The sequence below is a fragment of the Anolis sagrei genome, chromosome 2 (genome assembly GCF_037176765.1).
Source record: "Anolis sagrei isolate rAnoSag1 chromosome 2, rAnoSag1.mat, whole genome shotgun sequence".
Taxonomy (NCBI): Eukaryota; Metazoa; Chordata; class Lepidosauria; order Squamata; family Dactyloidae; genus Anolis; species Anolis sagrei.
The window spans coordinates 192,920,127-192,940,380 of NC_090022.1; the positions used below are offsets into that span (position 1 = coordinate 192,920,127).

The window sequence follows — 20,254 nt, forward strand, 5'->3', positions numbered from 1 at the left end:
CGTCTCTCCCTTTGCCATCTGCTCCACACCTGTCTCTTTTGGGGGGCAGGGCACCTTCCCTCTCCCCCACCACCTACGGCTCAGGGTGTGACCCAAGGTACGTGTGCACACACAAATCCTTGCCCTCAGGGGCCTTGTAGGAGCGTGGAGCGGAGGGTGTCAGGCTTGTCGGGACTGGCCCTGTCCAGCTCCACCCCTTCATAGCACAATCCAAAAATCCAAGAACGGATGCTGTGGTTGTGGGTGGTGCAAGAAAATTAAACATTTTCAGAAGAACAATCCATCCAGGGTCCCTTTCACTCTCCAAGGGGTACTTTTAGAGCTCAGCTCGCATCTAGGAACTGGAAGAGATTCCCAGCTTTCCACAGCTTGAGCCCATGAGCTGCAGCTCTTAAAATCTTGGTGTCACCTTAGTTGATCCTTTCCCAGCAATTCTCCTGGTGGCCCCCTGCGCCTCCCCACCTACTCTGACAATGATGGCTTTGGCTGATTTTCACTACACAACAGGCATCAGCAGTGGATTCAAGGTCTACATCTTGGAAGGTAAGTTTCCACAATCAATATGTCCCCACCCTGTCACTGCTTTGGTGGGGAATCTGATCAGATTCAGAGCTTAAGTCAGGGGTTCAAGCTCAGAAATGGTGATCAGTCCAGGAGATGTGAATTTCTGTGTGCATCCAGATGAGTCAAAATGCAAGGGCTACCAACACATTGGCAGTTCTTCCATCTTCTAGCCCTTGTCTTTGTAAGCTTTAGCAATAGGACATAATGATCAAAGTGCTGGCTTTTCTTGAATCCAAGTGACTTGGAGTTTCTTCACATTATAGAGCTATAATTCCACCTTAACTACCAGGGTTTCATCCTGTGGATCTCAAAGATGTTAGATTTCTTGCTGTTGCTACATGCCTTCGGGTCAGTTATGGTGACCCTATCCTAGGGTTTGCTTGGCATGATTTATTCAGAGAGAGATAGCTACTGATTTCCTCTGAGACTGAGTGTGACTTCCCTAAAGTCTTTCAAAATTCTGGTCCATCACTCAAAGCAAACTGTCTCACTTCTAGTCTCTGCTGCCCTGGAGACTAGGATGCAGAACAATGGCTTCAAACTACAAGAAAGGAGATTCCATCTGAACATTAGGAAGAACTTTCTGACTGTGAGAGCTGTTCAACAGTGGAACTCTCTGCCCTGGAGTGTGGTGGAGGCTCCTTCTTTGGAAGCTTTTAAACAGAGGCTGGATGGCCATCTGTCGGGGGTGCTTTGAATGCAATTTTCCTGCTTCTTGGCAGGGGGTTGGACTGGATGGCCCATGACATCTTTTCCAACTCTATGATTCCATGATTCTATGAATGCTTCTGGAGCATAACCCTACAGCCCGGAAAACTCACAACAACCCAAACAAAGCACTGCTTCCTGGAGTCTGCTACACTTTGGCACAATTGGGATTTGATGGCCCATGAGGTCTCTTCCAACTCTATGTTTCTATGATTATGGAGAAACATGTAGAATCCTCAGCCGGAAAGCTCCTATAACCAAACTAGAAATCCCCAGATTGGAGCATTGTGTGGCTTCTGGGCTGTATGGCCGTGTTCTAGCAGCATTTGTTCCTGATGTTTTGCCTGCATCTGTGGCTGGCATCTCCACTGTCATCAACTTTCTGTGTTCAAATATTGTGATTTTATATTGTTCTGATGTGTTTATAATGGTTCTTGTATTTTATCTTATTTTTCTTATATGTTGTATATTTGCATTGTTGTATTGCTGGTCTTGGCCTCACGTAAGCCACCCCGAGTCCCCTTGGGGAGATGGTGGTGGGGTATAAAATAAGTATTCTTCTTCTTCTTATTATTATTATTATTATTATTATTCAGCCATGGATGCAGGAAAAATGTCAGCAGAAAATGCTGCTAGAACATGGCTATACAGCCCGGAAGCCACACAACACTCCAATGATTCCAGTCTTGAAATCCTTCGACAATAAATCCGCAGATTACTTAGAATACAATCATGGCAATTAAAGTGAAATCATAGCACTATGAATGTGTAATGTGAAGGGGGTTCTTATTACAGTATCCTAACCAGTTTGAGTTGGAAAGAGAAAAGCATGCACAATCCCCGTCTTTCTGGCAGCAGCTGCTGTTGTTGCTGCTTCAGTTACAACACACCTACAGGAACCTATTAACCATATCCCCAGGGTATGTAAAGCAATTCCAGGCTCCAGCTGTGTACAGGTCTTAAGCGTGGCACCACCCTGCCCTTCCCACCATTCCTGCTGCTCTCCCAGTTCAGTGACCCAATTCATACCGCCTTACCACTCTATGCAATGCCCATTTCCAATTCCACCACCTGTCCATTTATTTTTCTCCGCACTCTTTGAGTACTAATTTTAGATTACTTTTGGTGGGTTAAATAGACAACGGAGGGTTCCAGGAGTTATAATCTCCAAAGAGTAACTTTTCCCTTTTCTTAGTTTTAGTGCAAAAACATATTGAGGGAGGAAATAGATTCAAACATATTGCTCACATTTATAACATATTCATAGGACATTTTCCTAATGTTCAAGATGGTTGTTTTTCTCTTAGTGTTCACAATTATGGCAGTGATCAGAGGTGAAGATCTTACTCTCTGCTATTTCTCTCTTATATTCTGCTGCAGTGTTGAAATTTCTATTGTAAATGCTTAGGGGCTGAGACTAAAGGCGTCATGAATCCCATTGTGATGATTATGATTACGATTAATATTATTGTTAATCTAGTTGAACACCATGTACTCTGGTAAACCCAGTCTGAAAAATAATAGCTGTCTGAATGCCTCTTTATGGCATAAAACTCCTCTTTGTTTTCTGCCTGGAGCAGACAGCTAGAATTGATTGAGGACCTTCAGGGTGCAAGTTATGCACAAGTTCAGAAAAAACAGCAGTATATTGTGCCCCTTTATGAACATAAACTGAAGGACTGTGCTGTCGAAGGCTTTCATGGCCAGAATCATTGTGTTGCTGTGAGTTTCTCCAGGCTGTATGGCGATGCTTCAGAAGCATTCTCTCCTGATGTTTCTCCCACATCTATGGCAGGCATCTTCAGAGGTTGTGAGGTCTGTTGGAAACTAGGCAAGTGGGGTTTATATATCTGTGGAATGCCCAGGGTGGGAAAAGGAACTCTTGTCTATTTGAGGCAAGTGGGAATGTTGCAATTGGCCACATTGATTAGCATTGAATGACCTTGCTGCTTTAAAGCCTGGCTGCTTCCTGCCTGGGGGAATCCTTTGTTGGGATGTGTTAGCTGGCCCTGAAATATTGAAATATTCACACTTGCCTCAGACAAGAGTTCCTTTTCCCACCCTGGACATTCCACAGATATATAAACCTCACTTGCCTAGTTTCCAACAGACCCTTCAACCTCTGAGGATGCCTGCCATAGATGTGAGTTAAATGTCAGAAGAGAAACAAGAAAGGAGATTCCATTTGAACATTAGGAAGAACTTCCTGACTGTGAGAGCTGTTCAGCAGTGGAACTCTCTGCCCCCAAGTGTGGTGGAGGCTCCTTCTTTGGAGACTTTTAAACAGAGGCTGGATGGCCATCTGTCGGGGGTGCTTTTAATGTGATTTTCCTGCTTCTTGGCAGGGAGGTGGACTGGATGGCCCACGAGGTCTCTTCCAACTCTGTGATTCCATGATTCTATGAATGCTTCTGGAACATAACCCTACAGCCCGGAAAACTCTCAGCAACCCAAACAAAGCACTGCTTCCTGGAGTCTGCTACACTTTGGCATAATTGGGATTTGATGAAGTCCGTAGAAGCATTTGCCAAAATTCAACTTGCTTGTTTATGGGGTGCAACCAGATCACATGGTCAAACAGCGCACTGAAACAAGCCTGAAAATGGAATATAGTTTACCATATCCAAAAACGACTTGCTACTTAAGAAAAAGGATGAAATGATGCCCTTCCTCCTCTATCCCATGTACTGAAACTGCTTGAGTTGGCAGCCAAAGCTTTATTGTAGCAATGCTTATAGGTGCCCCACAGCACTGGCCGCCTGGGGCGATAGCTTCAGTCTGCTTAGTGGTAGAGCCAGTCCTGCCTCTAATTAGCTAATCCTGCAGCATACGTTGGCAGGCCCAGATATGCATCTCATCCACAAGTAGTGCTGAATGCCACACCGTCAGACCTGTTGGGACAGGAACCATTAGTCAATGCTATTTTTGCCTCCCACCTCAGTGAAGGCAGGAGAGTTCCACCTAGACACCTTCCTTAAGAAACAGACTACAAACACGCTGAATGAGAGTGTGGTTGCAATCTATATAAATAAAAATGTAACGTTCGTTTGTGGGATTAACATAACTTAAAAACCACTGGGTGGATTGACACCAAATTTGGACACGATACAGCTATCAGGCTAACGAGTGGCCATCACTCATAAAACACTGAAAAACATAGCAGAAGAGACTTTAAAAGCCAAAAAAGCAAAAAGACGCTACAGCACATGTGCAAAAATGACTCTCTCTGGCAAACAAAACACACAATAGCATATTCACACTCTCTTCTGGACTACAGCTCCCAGCATCCCCTAGACCAGGCCCTTTAGAAGAGGAGGATGACCCAAATGCACTGCTTCTAAGCTGCAAGCTTTCTTCTCCTTGGATTTCTTTGAGAGCATCTCAATCCCTGCATATTTCCAATTTCCTATTCCTGGACTGCAATTCCAAGCTATCCTCCAGATAGATAGATTAGATGGAGATAGATAGGTAAGTAGATCGATCGATAGGTAGGTAGGTAGGTAGATCGATCGCTCGAACAGGAGGACTGCTGGGAGTTGCAGTCCAAGAATAGGTAGAGAAGGAAGAAAGGGGAGAAAGAGGAAAGGAAAGGAAAGGTGGGGAGGAAGGGAGGAAGGGAGGAGAGAAGGAAAGAATGAGAGGAAGAGAAAGGTTGGCCACAGCAAAGCATGGCAGGTACAGCTAGTTGAGAATATAAATGAGAGGTGCTAATATGGCCTTCCCAAGAAGTGACCAACTATAGACCAAATAAATAGGGTACTTCTACCCCCCACCCCCCAAAAATATGTGAGGTGAGGTGTTCTCTCCTTGGTTTTGTGAGCTATTTGTTCTTCCTTCTGGCAACAAAAGAATAAAGTAGATTCCAAGTTCTCTCTGGGCCCTTCCACACAGCCCTATATCCCAGACTATCAAGGCAGAAAATCCCACACCATCTGCTTTGACCTGGGTTATCTGAGTCTACACTCAGATAATGTTGGATTTTTTGCCGATATTCTGGGATATAGGGCTGTGTGGATGGGTCCTCATACATAACAATCCGAGCCTAAACTGCACACAGAAATCCAGGCCCTTCTCATACACAGAAAAAGAAGCCCTCTGTGCAGATAGGAATCATGTCAGAAAGAAGGCTCAGCTAGGCTCTATTCCCTTTCGTGCCCATATTTTAAAATAGATACTGTGGGGGTGTGCCATCAATATGGACAGTCAGATTATGTTTTGCATTTCAACATTGTAAAATACTTGGCAGTGCTTAGGGAAGTTTCTTTTTTTGGGGGAAAAACAACTTTTCTAAGCTCTCATCCTAAGAGGTACGTATATATTAGCTCGTTTATTCATTTTTAAAACAAACTGAACCACCTGTATCTGCAGATTTCAACGTTGGGGTACGAAAATCCTAAAATATACAACGCCAAATCAATAAATAACACCAATACATAGTGCCTACAGAAGAAACTGCATGGAAGGTGAAGCTATTTTAGGAAGGCTTGCATAAATAAATGTGTTTCTAACATATACCTAAAAATAAAAATTGTTCAAGCATGTTTTGTAACTGAGGGAAGAATTTTCCACATAGAAAGCAGCTGCTGCAGCATGAAATGATGAAATGCTGGCCCTAGGACTCGGAGGATTGTGAGTCCTCAATGGATTTCTTCAGTGCAGCCATTTTTTGCAATCTGCAAGCTCCGTCCAGTTGCTTTTGTCCATTTGTCAGAGCCGTACTTGTGTTCAAAATTTGCCTTACTTCCTGGAAGGAGTAAAATTGGGAGACTTCGCAATTACAGTCAGCCCCCCCCCCCCCCATTTGCTAGCATTATAGAATCATAGAGTTGGAAGAGACCTCGTGGGCCATCCAGTCCAATCCCCTGCCAAGAAGCAGGAAAATCGCATCCAAAGCACCCCCAACAGATGGCCATCCAGCTTCTGTTGAAAAGCCTCCAAAGCAGGAGCCTCCACCACACTCCAGAGCAGATAGTTCCACTGCTGAACAGCTCTCACAATCAGGAAGTTCTTCCTCATGTTCAGGTAGAATCTCCTTTCCTGTTGTCTGAAGCCGTTGTTCTGTGTCCTAATCTCCAGGGCAGCAGAAAACACTGTCATATAATCCAAAATATCAAAGTAGATAATCCACATTATCCACTTTGAACCTGATTATCTGAGTCTACATTGCCAAATAATCCAGTTCAATAATCTGGATTTTGTACAACTGTGAAAAAAGGGATATAGGGCCCTTCCATACAGCCCTATATCCTAGAATATTAAGGCAGAAAATCCCACATTATCTGCTTTGAACTGAATATATGGCAGTGTGGATTCAAAGCAGTTCAAAACAGATAATGTGGGATTTTCTGCCTTAATATTCTAAGATATAGGGCTGTGTGGAAGGGCCCTTAGATTGAATAACCTAAACATCAGGAAGCTAAGGTGGTGGTCAGAGGGTGGAGGAGGTGGAAGAGTCACTTGCCACTCCCTCCTTCTGCAGGTATTTACCTGGATCTCATCCATCATCTCATTCTTACAACAGCAAAGTTAACAACAAGTAAAACTCCACATTGCTGCAGGGCAAAAAAATGAGCAAGTGGTATGCCTAAGGTCACACTTATTCACAATGAAGGCAAGATAGGGATCAGGGAGTCAAGAAGGTTTTTAAAAATGTCTTCAAGCCTTCTTGCAGAACTTTTGTGAACAGAGACTTTTGCTCCATGACAGTACTATCACCCCAACATGGATTTTGGAGCAACACAGGTGGGCGAATTAGCAGATCACAAGTCTGTCTCATAGTCATTATGCTATTCAAACTCTTCTGGAGGTAGTTAGCTCCAATGTATGTTAACCTTCTCCTAGGCTTTCCTTAGGAAGATTTGTTCAGAGGCGGTTTGTGACTTTCCATGGCTGAGAGAGAATTAGAGCCCTGCTCTCTCAGACTCCTAGTCCAACATTAGACAACACTCTATGCATTTGTTTACATTTATTTACAGTATTTATATTCTGCTTTTGTCACCCCAAAGGGGACTCTGAGCAGATAACAGAACACATATATGGCAAACATTATACAATGACAAGACAGACAACTTGTACATAGATAGAGGTATATCTAGGATTTTCCCATCTTTGGCATCTTGGAGGCTGTGCTCGGTTTCAGCCATGGGTGGGTGCTATCTCTCCATCTTCTCTGCCAAAGAGCTTTTGTTTGTAAACTTTCCTCCTTGATTGTATCACCAGCATTTTTCTGGCATTTTCCTTATGGGTGCCTGAATACCTCCTTGCTTTTTAAAGCGGTTCCTATTTATCTACTCACAATTGCTGTTTTCGATCTGCTAGATTGGCAGGAGCTGGGCTGAAGGCCAGGAGCTCACCCTGATCCAGGCTTCAAACTGCCAAACTTCTGAGTTGAAAGGTTTACTGCAGCTGGCGGTTAACCTGCTGTGCTAAAGCCTGGCTCTATGTACAAGTATAACTTAAATCATACTAGCTAACACCAAACAGAGTAGACTTATTGAATGAATAGGATTTATCTCTGTCTTTGCTAGCCATTTGGTAATTTATTTCTTGAGTCTATCTGCGAATTAACCAATAGAATTCAGACCATAATAGGTACACATTACTCAAAAAATCTTACTATGTGACATCATCACTCAGAGTCCAATCAGAATAGCCATTTGGTATTGTCTTGAAGTCGAGCAATGTCTGTTTTCTGATCCCTGATCGAGTTAGATTGCTTCTAGAAGAAGACAGATTTTAAAAAAAGAAAACAAAAAATGAAGCCGTTGCAAGGAGGCAAAGAAGCGCATAGGAGAGATGCAGTCCAATAATATCTGAAGGTCACATGTTGTCCTTCAACTCCAGAAAGCTGCTGTCACTCACTTTGTACCATTTTAAGAAGAAGAAAAAAGACTATAGAAAGGGTGTTGCTGTGCATGTTCACACCTTCAAGTTGCCCTAACTCACAAATGATTCCCAATAATTTCAGGCATATACCCAGAATCATTAGGCTTAGCAACTTGCTTTTTTATATGTAAGGTAAGCATTTGAGAAAGCTGAAATAGGTAGCGAGTAGGTCTCCTCCTCTCCCTCCCCTTTCCCCAATATATGCTGGTTGCATGTTTGGTTGAACATCTGGCATTCAGAGAAATTAGTACAAAAAAGCTCTCCCGTCTTCGAAAGAGCTGAAATTAAATGCCATGTTCATGAAAAATGTGTCAGCCTAGCAAATTCAATCTTTTGAATATGGGACCTTGTCAAATTTCACTTGGGGAATCAGATTTTGAAGGACCCTTTCAAAGACACAAGCACACAAATCTTTAGCTGAGCTAGTCTTTTTCGAGACAATAATGTATCAAGGTCACACTTGGTTATTTTCCAAACAGCAGCATCAACAGGAAAAAGGAAAGTTTAGGAACACAGCCAGTTGAAGAACCACCTGAAGGTTCATTTACACTGCAGTTTAACCACTTGAACTGTCATGGCTCAGTGCTATGAAATCATGGGAGTTGTAATGTTACAAGGCTTCCTGTCTTCTCTGCCAAATATTCCTGGTGCCTCACCAAACTACAATCCCCAGGATTCTATAACATGGCATTTGAAATGGTGTCAAACTGTATGGATTCTACAGTGTAGATGCACTCTTAGGGTCCTTCCACACAGGCCCTATATCACAAAATCTGATCCTAGATTTTCTGTTTATCCCAGATTATCTGGTAGTGCAAACTCATGTAATCCAGTTTAAAGCAGAAAACCTGGGATCAGATCCTAGAATATAGGGCCTGTCTGGAAGGGCTCTTAGTTTTCATGCTTACTCAGAGGGTCCCAGTGCCAGGTCTTTATGGTTAGCTGATAGGGTGGTATCATTTTTCCACTATTCCCAAGGATCCCCTGTTTCTTCGATACAACCTTCACATGAGCTGTAGGAGGGGGGGGGGGGGAGGAAGCTATTTGTTGCTGTGATCTATCTCTATAACCCCCGGTGGTGCAGTGGGTTAAACCCCTGTGTCGGCAGGACTGAAGACCGACCGGTCGCAGGTTCAAATCCAGGGAGAGGCGGATGAGCTCCCTCTATCAGCTCCAGCTTCTCATGCAGGGACATGAGAGAAGCCTCCCACAAGGATGATAAAAACATCAAATCATCCAGGCGTCCCCTGGGCAACGTCCTTGCAGACAGCCAATTCTCTCACACCAGAAGCGACTTGCAGTTTCTCAAGTTGCTCCTGACACAACAAAAAAAATCTATCTCTATTGTTATGCAAAGTATTGGGGGTTACAAAATATTTAGGGTTAGACAACAGGCAGCAGTTTCTGCAAGCAACTGAGGTCTGTTCTCCTGTTATTTGGGATACAGAATATTGACATTTCCATCCATCCTGTTTCCTTCCATGATGCAACAACCAGAAATAGAATCCCTATTGCAATTACATGAAAAATCACTGGCAGAAAGAGGTTAGAAATGTCAGTATACTGTATCCTGATTAATAGGGACAGATTTCCATTGCTCGCAGTAGCTGCTGCTCATTAAAATAAGATTGGGAACTAAGACCTCATCATACTGGTGCCCCCTTCCCTCTTTTTCCCATTTTGCCAGCAATCGCAGGCAAAAAGGAAGGGGTGCGTGGTGCCACGCAGTGAACCACACACCCTCCTTCCTTCACCTGTCATATAGTGGCATCGGGGCAAGATGCATTGGCACCCTGTCCCTTCCCCCATCAGAAAGTGTGGCAAGGCACATTGCCACTTTGTCGTTTCCCTCATCAATTGTGCTGGCTTTTTGGGGCCTTATATGTTTAATTAGATATTAGTATTATTTAATTATTAATTATTAATTTTATTTTCTTGTTTAACAATTTATTAGTTTATAATAATGCTACTTCCTATTGTATTTGTTTGTGTTTGTTCATTACCAAGGCATTGAATGTTTGCCTTTTTTTTTGCCTGGAAGCCTCAGGGAGATAGGGTGACCTATAAATAAATTTTATTGTTTATTATTGGGGAAAGGGCAAAAACCACAAGCTCTATGTGAGCGACTCAAAAGGTGCATCATTTACCATGATTAGCGAGTAAACTTTTTGCAACATTTACTTACAGCTTCAAACACCAATGGGACAAGGCCACAGCCTGCGCCATGCGATAGGGTAAATCTGGATCCGTCCCTGAGGGGAGCTCCAATGCGGCAAGGGGCCAAAAAACCCCTCATGTGATGAGGTGGCACATTGGGACTGTAAATATGAATCAATTACGTCACTCTAGGTTATATGTGCAGAACCTTTGGTTCACTGCAGTGGATTAGCAAGGTTGTCTAGATGTGTTTTATTCTCTTTGGAGACATGGATGCATCTGCTGCCATTGCTTTAAAAATTATCCCTACGCCACTTTCTAAATCACAGCATTTTTCATAGCTGAAATACTCTTATCTCAGGTGTGTGTTTACTGGCCGTTTTACCAACTAAGGTGTTTTATTCCAGGTCCAACTTCCTATGAGAATGAGCAGAGGTTTCGCCGGATGCCAGCCCATCGGTTGCCAGTCTATCCAATCAAACGCAAACTCACTGCGGATGGGAGAAGAAGCCCGGACCTAACTTTGGAGAGGCAGAAGCTATTGAAACTCAGGCGATCAACATGCGTGGCTACAGCAGTGTGAGTTACCTGGAAGGACATTAGAGGGCAGTGTAGCATAATGGGAGGTGAAGAAAGAGAGCTTGAGGATTTGCGCAACTTCTGAACTATGCACAGAGCTGTGCTGCTTCACTAGAGCTGCACTTACACAGCAGCATTAATGCAGTTTGACACTGCTTGAACTGCCTTAGTTCAATATCATGGAAACACCCAATAGAGGAGATGTAAAGAAGAGACAAAGGCACCTACACTGTGGAATGAATGCAGTTTGACCACTCACTTTAACAGCCATGGCTCAATGTTATGGAATTGTATGGAATTATAGTTTTGCAAGTTCTTCAGCCTTTTCCACCAAAAATTGCTGGTGCCTCAGTAGACTACAATTCCTACAATGCTATAGCATTGAGATATGGCAATTTTAGTGTAAAGGTAAAGGTTTCTCCTTGACATTAAGTCTAGTTGTGTCCAACTCTGGGGGGTGGTGCTCATCTCCATTTCTAAGTTGGAAAGCTGGCGTTGTCTGTAGACACCTCCTGGTCATGTGGCTGGCATGACTGCATGGAACACCGTTACCTTCCTGACAAAGCAGTACTTTTTTATTTTGTCGTGTCAGGAGTGACTTGAGAAACTGTAAGTCGCTTCTGGTGTGAGAGAATTGGCCGTCTGCAAGGACGTTGCCCAGGGGATGCCCAGATGAATTGATGTTTTTATCATCCTTATGAGAGGCTTCTCTCATGTCCCCGCATGAGGAGCTGGAGCTGATAGAGGGAGCTCATCCGCCTCTCCCCGGATTCGAACCTGCGACCTGTCAGTCTTCAGTCCTGCCGGCACAGGGGTTTAACCCACTGCGCCACCTATTGATATGCTCACATTTGCATGTTTTCGAACTGCTTGGTTGGCAGAAGCTGGGGCTGACAGCAGGAGCTCACCTCACTCTACAGTTTTGAAATGCTGACCTTCCAATCACAAAGTTCTGGTACTTAGCGATTTAACCTGCTGTGCCACAACGTCCCCCTCCCAAATTAATGTGTAAATACATCCTTCTTCCCAAGGTCATCTAGTGAGTTTCCATGGCTGAACAGGGATTCAAGCCTTTATCTCCAAAGCAACCATCCAATGCTCAAACCACTGCATCATGCTGGCACAGATCATAAAAATTATTTTTGCAATTGAATCTTCATATATAAATTAGAAAATAGAAAGCATATACCTGGTTGAATCCTTTTTCTTCCTCTTCCTGTAATAACTGTCTATCATTTCCTATCTTTTTTATTTTTGGTAAGTGGACAAACAATTAAACATACCCATTACTATATATATCCATTGTCTAGAAGCTAGTGTTTCTGATTTAAAACAGCTTCACTTGAAAGGTTATGAGGTATATTTAAAATCTGGTAGAAAAATAGCCATGGGCAGGTTATTAATCTCCAGTGCTGTTTCTCATTTTGAAATGAAGGATATATGGAGTCCATTTTATATTCATTGTGAATTGCGTTTATATAAATATATTTTAAAGGAGCAGAAGGGAAGGGAAAGGCTTGGGGTGACTGAATACGAGAGATATACTAGACCCAGAAAATGTTATTAGAGAGGTGACTGTGTGTATAAAGGAGATGTTAAAATGCAGGCACGTCCCAAGATATGTTGCTGCCTAGAGAGAAGGACAACATGGTATTTCTTTCCAAATTAAGAAATTAATTGGGCTGGAAGTTAATGGGAAAACATCCTTGCTGTGTCTTTTAAAAAAAGGCATTAGCATTCGTGACACAGTGGTGCCTATCTTAGCTCTGTCCTCCAACATAAAGGAATGATTAGACTGCGTACCTGAATGCTACAGTGCTATGCTGACCCTTTGTTAACACAAATTCCTGTGATCAGTCTTCCACCCAACTTGTTTCTTATCAATGTTCACTGTATCCAGTGCATGCAAACTGTGGTATTATTTCTCTATTTTTAAAAAATGCTGCCTCGTTTGAGAAGTTACAGTTTCAGCATCTCCTATGATCATCTTCTGCTTCAAGAGCCCCAGTGGCACAGTGGGTTAAACGCTTGTGCCAACAGGACTGAAGACTGACAGGTCTCCAGACCCTTGATCATTTTAGTCGCCCTCCTCTGGACATATTGAGAAGCTGGAATGTGTCCAGAGGAGGGTGACTAAAATGATCAAGGGTTGGGAGAATAAGCCCTATGAAGAGCAGCTTAAAGAGCTGGGCATGTTTAGCCTGAAGAAGAGAAGGCTGAGAGGAGATATGATAGCAATGTATAAATATGTGAGAGGAAGTCACAGGGAGGAGGGAGCAGGCTTGTTTTCTGCTTCCCTGGAGACTAGGACGCGGAACAATGGCTTCAAACTACAAGAAAGGAGATTCCATCTGAACATTAGTAATAACTTCCTGACTGTGAGAGCCGTTCAGCAGTGGAACTCTCTGCCCTGGAGTGTGGTGGAGGCTCCTTCTTTGGAGGCTTTTTTACAGAGTCATAGAATCATAGAATTAAAGAGTTGGAAGAGACCTCATGGGCCATCCAGTCCAACCCCCTGCCAAGAAGCAGGAATACTGCATTCAGATCACCCTTGACAGATGGCCATCCAGCCTCTGTTTAAAAGCTGGATGGATGGCCATCTGTCAGGGGTTCTTTGAATGCAATATTCCTGCTTCTTGGCAAGGGGTTGGACTGGATGGCCCATGAGGTCTCTTCCAACTCTATGATTTTATGATTCTATAGGTCGGGGTTCGAATCCAAAGAGAGCATGGATGAGCTCCCTTTGTCAGTTCCAGCTCCCCATGCGGGGACATGAGAAAAGCCTCCCACAAGGATGGTAACACATCAGGGTGCCCCCTGGGCAACGTCCTTGCAGACGGCCAATTCTCTCACACCAGAAGCGACTTGCAGTTTCTCAAACTGCTCCTGACACGAAAAAAAAATCCGCTTTGCAATGTTGGGACTGCACCATAAAGGAGTGACTAGAGTGGTCAGAAGATAAAGGAGATGAGGATGCTTTTCTTCAGTACTGGATACTTGAAGCAATTGCTTCACTCTGTCTCTTGGTAGGGCTAGAGCTGTGGAAATGTTTTAAGTAATAACTATAATGATACAGCTTCCCTAGCTATGCACTGAAGCTTTTTCTAGATATTCATTTTCCCCTGAACTATATGCCACTTTGTATAATAATTGCCTGAAAGCTAAAGGCAAAATGCAAAAGAACCGCACCGAAATCTTCCTTTCCTGCAGCAGCAGACTGAAAGCTATGGAAGCTCTTTGTCTTCCTGTGTGAGGATGAAGAACAGCAAAATTTACATCCTCGCTAGATAAATTACATTACAGCGGTTCACTCTCAAATAGGCTGCGGTCTTGTGTAATGACACACTTTGAAAAAGGTTTAATCCCATTCTCTACAGTGCGTAAATATTACTTGCCTAAAAGTGATGTTTTTCTCTCTCGCTTTCTCTTTGTCTGCAGCTCTCTGGAACAAAAGACCTCACAGAAAGTCTCCGTAGGTACAATTGGTACATCCTGTGTGAGTACGTCCCGCTCTGAGCCTTGCCCAGATTCCCAAGCACTTCATCCATGCTGCCCACAGAAATGCCCTTTGAGGAAACCTCTGCTGGATTCGGCACTCACAGTGTCCCAGCTGCAGCAGGTGAGCCTGAGTTCATCTCTCCTTTCATCCACACTTCCTTTTGCCTACCCATTTTGCCAACCCATCTTTCTTTCCTCTTCTGTGACTCCATATGTCCAACCCACTTTTCAACGCAAGTTTTCTAGTCAAAGCGTTCCCAACAGGTAGTCTCCAGACTCTTTTTGAGGACATCCAGATGCCACCACCTTTTTAGCCAATTGGTTCCATTGCTGAATAGTTTTTAATATTGCATTATAATATCTCAGGGTATGAACTTCTTCTCTTTTTTCTGCTCTCTCCCTTAAAATATGGATATGTGAAGAACTCAGGAAGCCTTTCAAGTTATAGGGCAGAGGAGAAGAACTATAAATAAATAATAAATAAGTATTAGTAAATACATAATAATAATAATAATAATAATAATAATAATAATAATAATACTTTATTTCTATACAGCCCTCTCTCCCCTATATAGCTACCCAAAATAACCAGTAGCCTATAAAACCCAAAACGTTTTGGGCCCAGCCTTCTTGAGGGACTGCAGCTCCTCCTATCAGCCCACATGAGCCCTGAGATCATCAGGAGAGGCCCTTCTCTCAGTCCCACCACCATCACAAGTATGGTTGGTGGGAACGAGGGAGAGGGCCTTCTTGGTAGTGGTCCCAGTGCTCTGGAACTCCCTCCCCAAATAGGTGCATTCAGCCCTCTCATTATTGGCCTTTCACTCCCAGGTTAAAACCTTTTTATGGAAGCAGGCCTTCCCCGAGAACCCACAATAAGCAGATTATTTCAGTCAGGCAAGGCTCACATGGCCAAAAATTTGGACCTTTGAGACTTTTTAGTACAATGTTTTTAGGACAACTTCAGTGGCTTGAGGCTCAGGGATTTTTAATGATAAATGTTGTTATTTTATGCTTATTTTACATCATTTATGCAATTTGTTTATGCAATGTGTTGGTTTATTGTTTATATGTTTGGGTTGGGAGGATGGTAGTGTGTTTTTAATTATGCAGTTTTGGGAGTTTTTTACCATTTGTTCACCACTTTGAGTCCTATCTATGGGAGAAAAGTGGGATATAAATAAATAAATAAATAAATAAATAAATAAATAAATAGATCCTCTCTAATTCATGTCTCCTTTTGATTTGATTTTTCAGATGCGCCCTTCTGTCATCACCTGTGCTCCTCGCCGGAGCTGCTCAGAAGCTCCTACGAGCACCAGCCCCTCAGTAAGTCACCTCATTTCCCTTCTCTTGCCTCCTGTGTCTCCCTTGCTCCCTGTATGAACTCAATGACTACATTATCTGTTTCTGATGGGAACTGTTGTGTAACACATGCAGTGGGCACCCATTTGGGGAGAAGTAGCATGTGTTAAGCAGCCATTCGTATTGTCACTTCATCCCATTGTTCCTCCAAAGATCTACATCCACCTCAGAACATTTTGCTGCTCAAGACAGAGCAGTAGTTGACAATCAGTCAATACCAAGAAGCAGAATAACCCAATTACCTGGTAATTTGGAACTTGAGGTCCTATGTGAGCACATCCCACACTGAGCCCTGCCCAGATTCCCAAGCAAACTCTATACTCCATCCCTGACAGTAAAAATGTACATGGCAAAGTAAATTTTGACCTATTCAGATTCCTAAAATTCCCTAAAATACTCACTTGCCTAATAATAGAATTCGTTTTGATTCCCCTCCCCACTCCTCCCATTAACCCTAGAAATAAAGTTTATTATTATTATTATTATTATTACTGATTATTATTTATTTTCTCCTCCCAATAGCCCTAGATTAGAGCAAAGACAAACACATTCTTCCAACATAGGTCAATTCTTCCCCTGTAAAGGAAGACAGTATCTCTGTCTTTCTTACAACTTGCATTGGGGAAATAATATTTCAAATATATGAATCCTTGTCTGCATTTTATGTTGCAAGCACAGAACCAGAATGTTAATAGGAAGGGGAGGATGAGAGAGACAATGAAGGGAAAGTATAGTTCAAGGTTACTCAACTTGCCCAAAAGGCATAGATTCATCCAACCAAAAGAATACATTACACTAGTTGCAAAGCTTCATTGGCTTCTTCTTTGGGGAAAGATGGTAAAATAATAGCTGGAATCAATCCCATAAATATATCAGAATATATGTATACTCAGAGAATGACATACAAATTTTCAGAATATAGAGACATGCACTATGGGTCTTTCTAAAATAATTCAGTCATACCCTTTTCCCTCTCAGACATGAAGTATTAAAGCTTGCTTTGGTGTGAAAGTAAATAAGGTAGTCTTAAGGGGGAAACAAGAGTCACATATCTCCTCAACAATAATCTTCTCACTCCCTCCCCCAGCAGATCTCCTCCCTTGAGCACGGCAGCAGAATGATCTCTGGCAGCTCCTCCCCCCCACAGAAGCACCATCACTCTTGGGCCACCAGCTTGGTGGGGCCTTCAGCACGACTGAATGGAGAAGCATCATCAAAGCAGAGAGCTGAAGACAAGGCAGACAAGAGTCTCTCCCCCAGCCCTTGATGTGCTTCTGTCTTCACTTGGGAGAGCCCCACTACAATCGTCTTGTGTATATAGTTCAACCTACATCATCCTCGCGATGGAAATTGTAGTCCATACACACACTCCAAGTTGGAGAACTCTACTGTAACCTATCTCCTCTAGGGCTGGGCCCAAACATCCCAAATACTAAATCTCACCCTTTCCTCTTTTAGCTCTTAGTACTTGTTTCCTGTCACCACTGACCCCTTAGTGCCTTCCTTCCAAAGATCTACTGTATTTCCTTGTTTCTTTTGTCATTCTGTTAAATGGCATCTGTATTGTTAAACTGGAAATCTATTGACGCAAGAGCCGCTTCAGTTCCAATGGGACTTCACTCCTTAGATCAGTGGTTCTCAACCTGTGGGGTCCCCAGGTGTTTTGGCCCACAACTCCCCAGAAATCCCAGCCAGTTTACCAGCTGTTACGATTTCTGGGAATTGAAGGCCAAAACATCTGAGGACCCACAGGTTGGGAACCACTGCTGCAATCACTCTTCATAACACAAGGAGTCCCTTGTGAGGTCAAAGTCTTCCAAGGAAGAATGTCCCCAGCTCAGCCTCTGATTTCCAACAATGGGTGACCAGGCACCTCTGAGAAACTCACAGGAAGAAGAATGAAATAGTGCCCTGCCTAATGTGGTTTGTTATGGTCTAATGTCCAAGCTGACTAGGCAGTTGGAACACTGCTCTACAGGATTAGCTTTCTACTGATGGCTGATCACCCCAAAATAGGATGGGATTGCTTCTTTGAAGTTCAGACTAAAACCTAGAGCAGATTTACTGCCAAAAATGACACAGAAGTCAACAGCTTTCCCTTGGCAGGATGGACATCTTTCCTCCAATAGCTTTGTTTCAACCTGATGTCCTCTAAGGCCATTGTTTGTGATTTTGGACCATGTGTGTCCTCTTTGTGCAAGCCTCATTCCCTCTAATAGTAAACTCGGTTGGTGAATACAAACAGGACTGGAGACTAAATGGGGTCCTAGGGAAACAAGAGGGAAGGTATCAGTATGTTCCAGAAAACCCCAGGTTTTGCCGAAATGAATGAAAATCTATACTCCAAAGTATGTGAAGGGCCAAAGAGTCCCTGTCCCAAGAAAATGTTGTCATTCATATTGAGAAACGTTAAACAAAGGAGGAATTGTGCTGTCGAAGACTTTCATAGCCGGAATCACTGGGTTGCTGTGAGTTTTCCGGGCTTTATGACCATGTCCAAGAAGCATTCTCTCCCAATGTTAGGCCCACATCTTTGGCAGGCATCCTCAGAGGTTATGAGGTCTGTTGGAGGCTAGGCAAGTGATGTTTATATATCTGTGGAATGTCCAGAGTGGGAGAAAGAACTCTTGTCTGCTAGAGGTACATGTTAATGTTGCAATTGACGACCTTGATTACCATTGAATAGCCAACAAGGGATTCCCCCAGGCAGGAAGCAGCCAAGCTTTGAAGCTACAAACTATTCAATGCTAATGAAGGTCGTCAATTGCAGCATTCACACTTGCCTCAAACAGACAAGAGTTCTTTCTCCCACCCTGGACATTCCACAGATATATAAATCCCACTTGCCTAGTTTCCAAACAGACATTACAACCTCTGGGTATGCTTGCCATAGATATGGGTGAAACATCAGGACAGAATGCTTCTGGAACATGCATACAGCCCAGAAAACTCACAGCAACCCAAGGAGGAATTAATTGAGATATTCCGGATTAGAGCATAGGGGTCACTCCATATTGCAATATTTTGTTGTGTGTCCCATTTGTTGACTTGATATGGGGAATAATTGCCAATACTCTCATTTCCAGACAGAATCCAATATTTACAAGCAGCAAGTTTTTGCCAAAAAAGAAAACATGATAGTTAACATGAACCCAAATCTAGGTCTTGCCAAACAATGGTTCTGTTGGGTTGTTGTAGGTTTTTTGGGCTATATGGCCATGTTCTAGAAGCATTCTCTTCTGATCTTTCACCTACATCTATGGCAGGTATCCTGCCATAGATGTAGGCAAAACGTCAGGAGAGAATGCTTCTAGACATGGCCATATAGCTCAAAAAAACCTAGATGCAGGCAAATGTCAGGAGAGAATGTTTCTAGACATAGCCATATAGCTCAAAAAACCTACAACAACCCAGTGATTTCGGTCATGAAAGACTTCGACAATACAATGGTTCTGTTGGTTGATGCTGTTCTGCAGTGAGATAAATAAAATAAAATAAAGCAGGCTCCCATTGAATATAAAAAGATGACCAAGGCTGCTTACTATTGAAATGGAGAAATGAAAGGCAACAGAACTGAAAGGACAACTGAGACACCTCCCAATTTTTAGTCCCTTGCTGCAGAAGCATGAAGAGATTTCCAAGGAAATGCAAGAAAGGGGAAACCGTACCCATGTCCTAAGCATGCAAGGGCAAGAACCTCTGCAACAGGAAAAGGTGGAGGAGGAACATGTGGTCACAGAGAATCAAGATGACATTTTGAGTCCTTCCGTGCTATAGGATTTGTTCCTGAATGGGGAGCTTTTTCTGTACACACATTTTCTGTTTGTAATTCACACGTGCCAATAAAGTAGCATCATACTGTGTTTGAGTGGTGGGATTTGTTCCAACTATTCCTTGAGGGCAGAATATTTTGAAAGAGCTCAAAGGAACAGAATCTGCTCATGTTTGGCAACAAGTATTGGATCTCCTTAGCTTGAAAGGCCAAATGGATGCCAGTTCTGCTGCAATGGCTCAGTCAGCCTTGAGGATGATGGGAGTTACATTCAATGCAGTGTTAGAAAACAGATTGAGGAAGTTTATTTACTCAAGAGTCTAATTCTGGGTCTAAAAAGCACCTGAGGAAATATATCTAATTTTTGCTTTTTTGAAGGAGTGAGCAAAGTAATTTAATTCCTCTTCGAACCAGACCATGATGGGAGCTTCTTCTGTAAAGGTGGTGGGTGAAATCATCTGCTTTCATCTTTCCTTCTTTCATCTCCCCCAAAGTGATGTTCCATATGCAGCAAAAGGAACGCATTGAATCTTGAGCACAATGAGTGGATTTATTGCTATGTGTCTTTCAGTGGTTTCTGAATTATGGCAACCCTAAAGGGAACCCATTACACGGTTTTCTGGGGCTCAGAGTGTGTGAATTGCCCTGGGGCATCCAATGGGGCCGCGCTTATTTTATCTGTGGTCTGAAAGGGGAAATTCAGGAGGATCCCCGTGTAAAAACTGT

The 20,254-nt window shown here is 43.0% G+C and overlaps 1 protein-coding gene across 2 annotated transcripts; it reads left to right on the forward strand.

The window, feature by feature from the left end:
• The first annotated feature begins 207 nt into the window (after nt 1-207).
• LOC137096118 (uncharacterized) lies at nt 208-19,035 on the forward strand. Of its 2 annotated transcripts, none has more exons than XM_067464297.1 (5): nt 208-543; nt 10,722-10,893; nt 14,332-14,512; nt 15,649-15,720; nt 16,844-19,035. In XM_067464297.1, the coding sequence occupies exons 1-5, from the start codon at nt 474-476 to the stop codon at nt 17,021-17,023; spliced, it is 675 nt and encodes a 224-aa protein (XP_067320398.1). In that variant the 5' UTR covers nt 208-473; the 3' UTR covers nt 17,024-19,035. The 2 variants fall into 2 exon arrangements, with proteins under 2 accessions (XP_067320398.1, XP_067320399.1); XM_067464298.1 differs by having other exon boundaries at nt 209-543; nt 16,847-19,035.
• Nucleotides 19,036-20,254: the final 1,219 nt, after the last annotated feature.

What these genes read in the sequence shown, in the direction of transcription:
- LOC137096118 (XM_067464297.1), top strand. Translation starts at nt 474, where the DNA reads ATGATGGCTTTGGCTGATTTTCACTACACAACAGGCATCAGCAGTGGA. An exon ending in ACATGCGTGGCTACAGCAGT is followed by an intron (nt 10,894 to 14,331) that starts GTGAGTTACCTG and finishes CTTTGTCTGCAG; the next exon opens with CTCTCTGGAACAAAAGACCT. An exon ending in CAGTGTCCCAGCTGCAGCAG is followed by an intron (nt 14,513 to 15,648) that starts GTGAGCCTGAGT and finishes TTGATTTTTCAG; the next exon opens with ATGCGCCCTTCTGTCATCAC.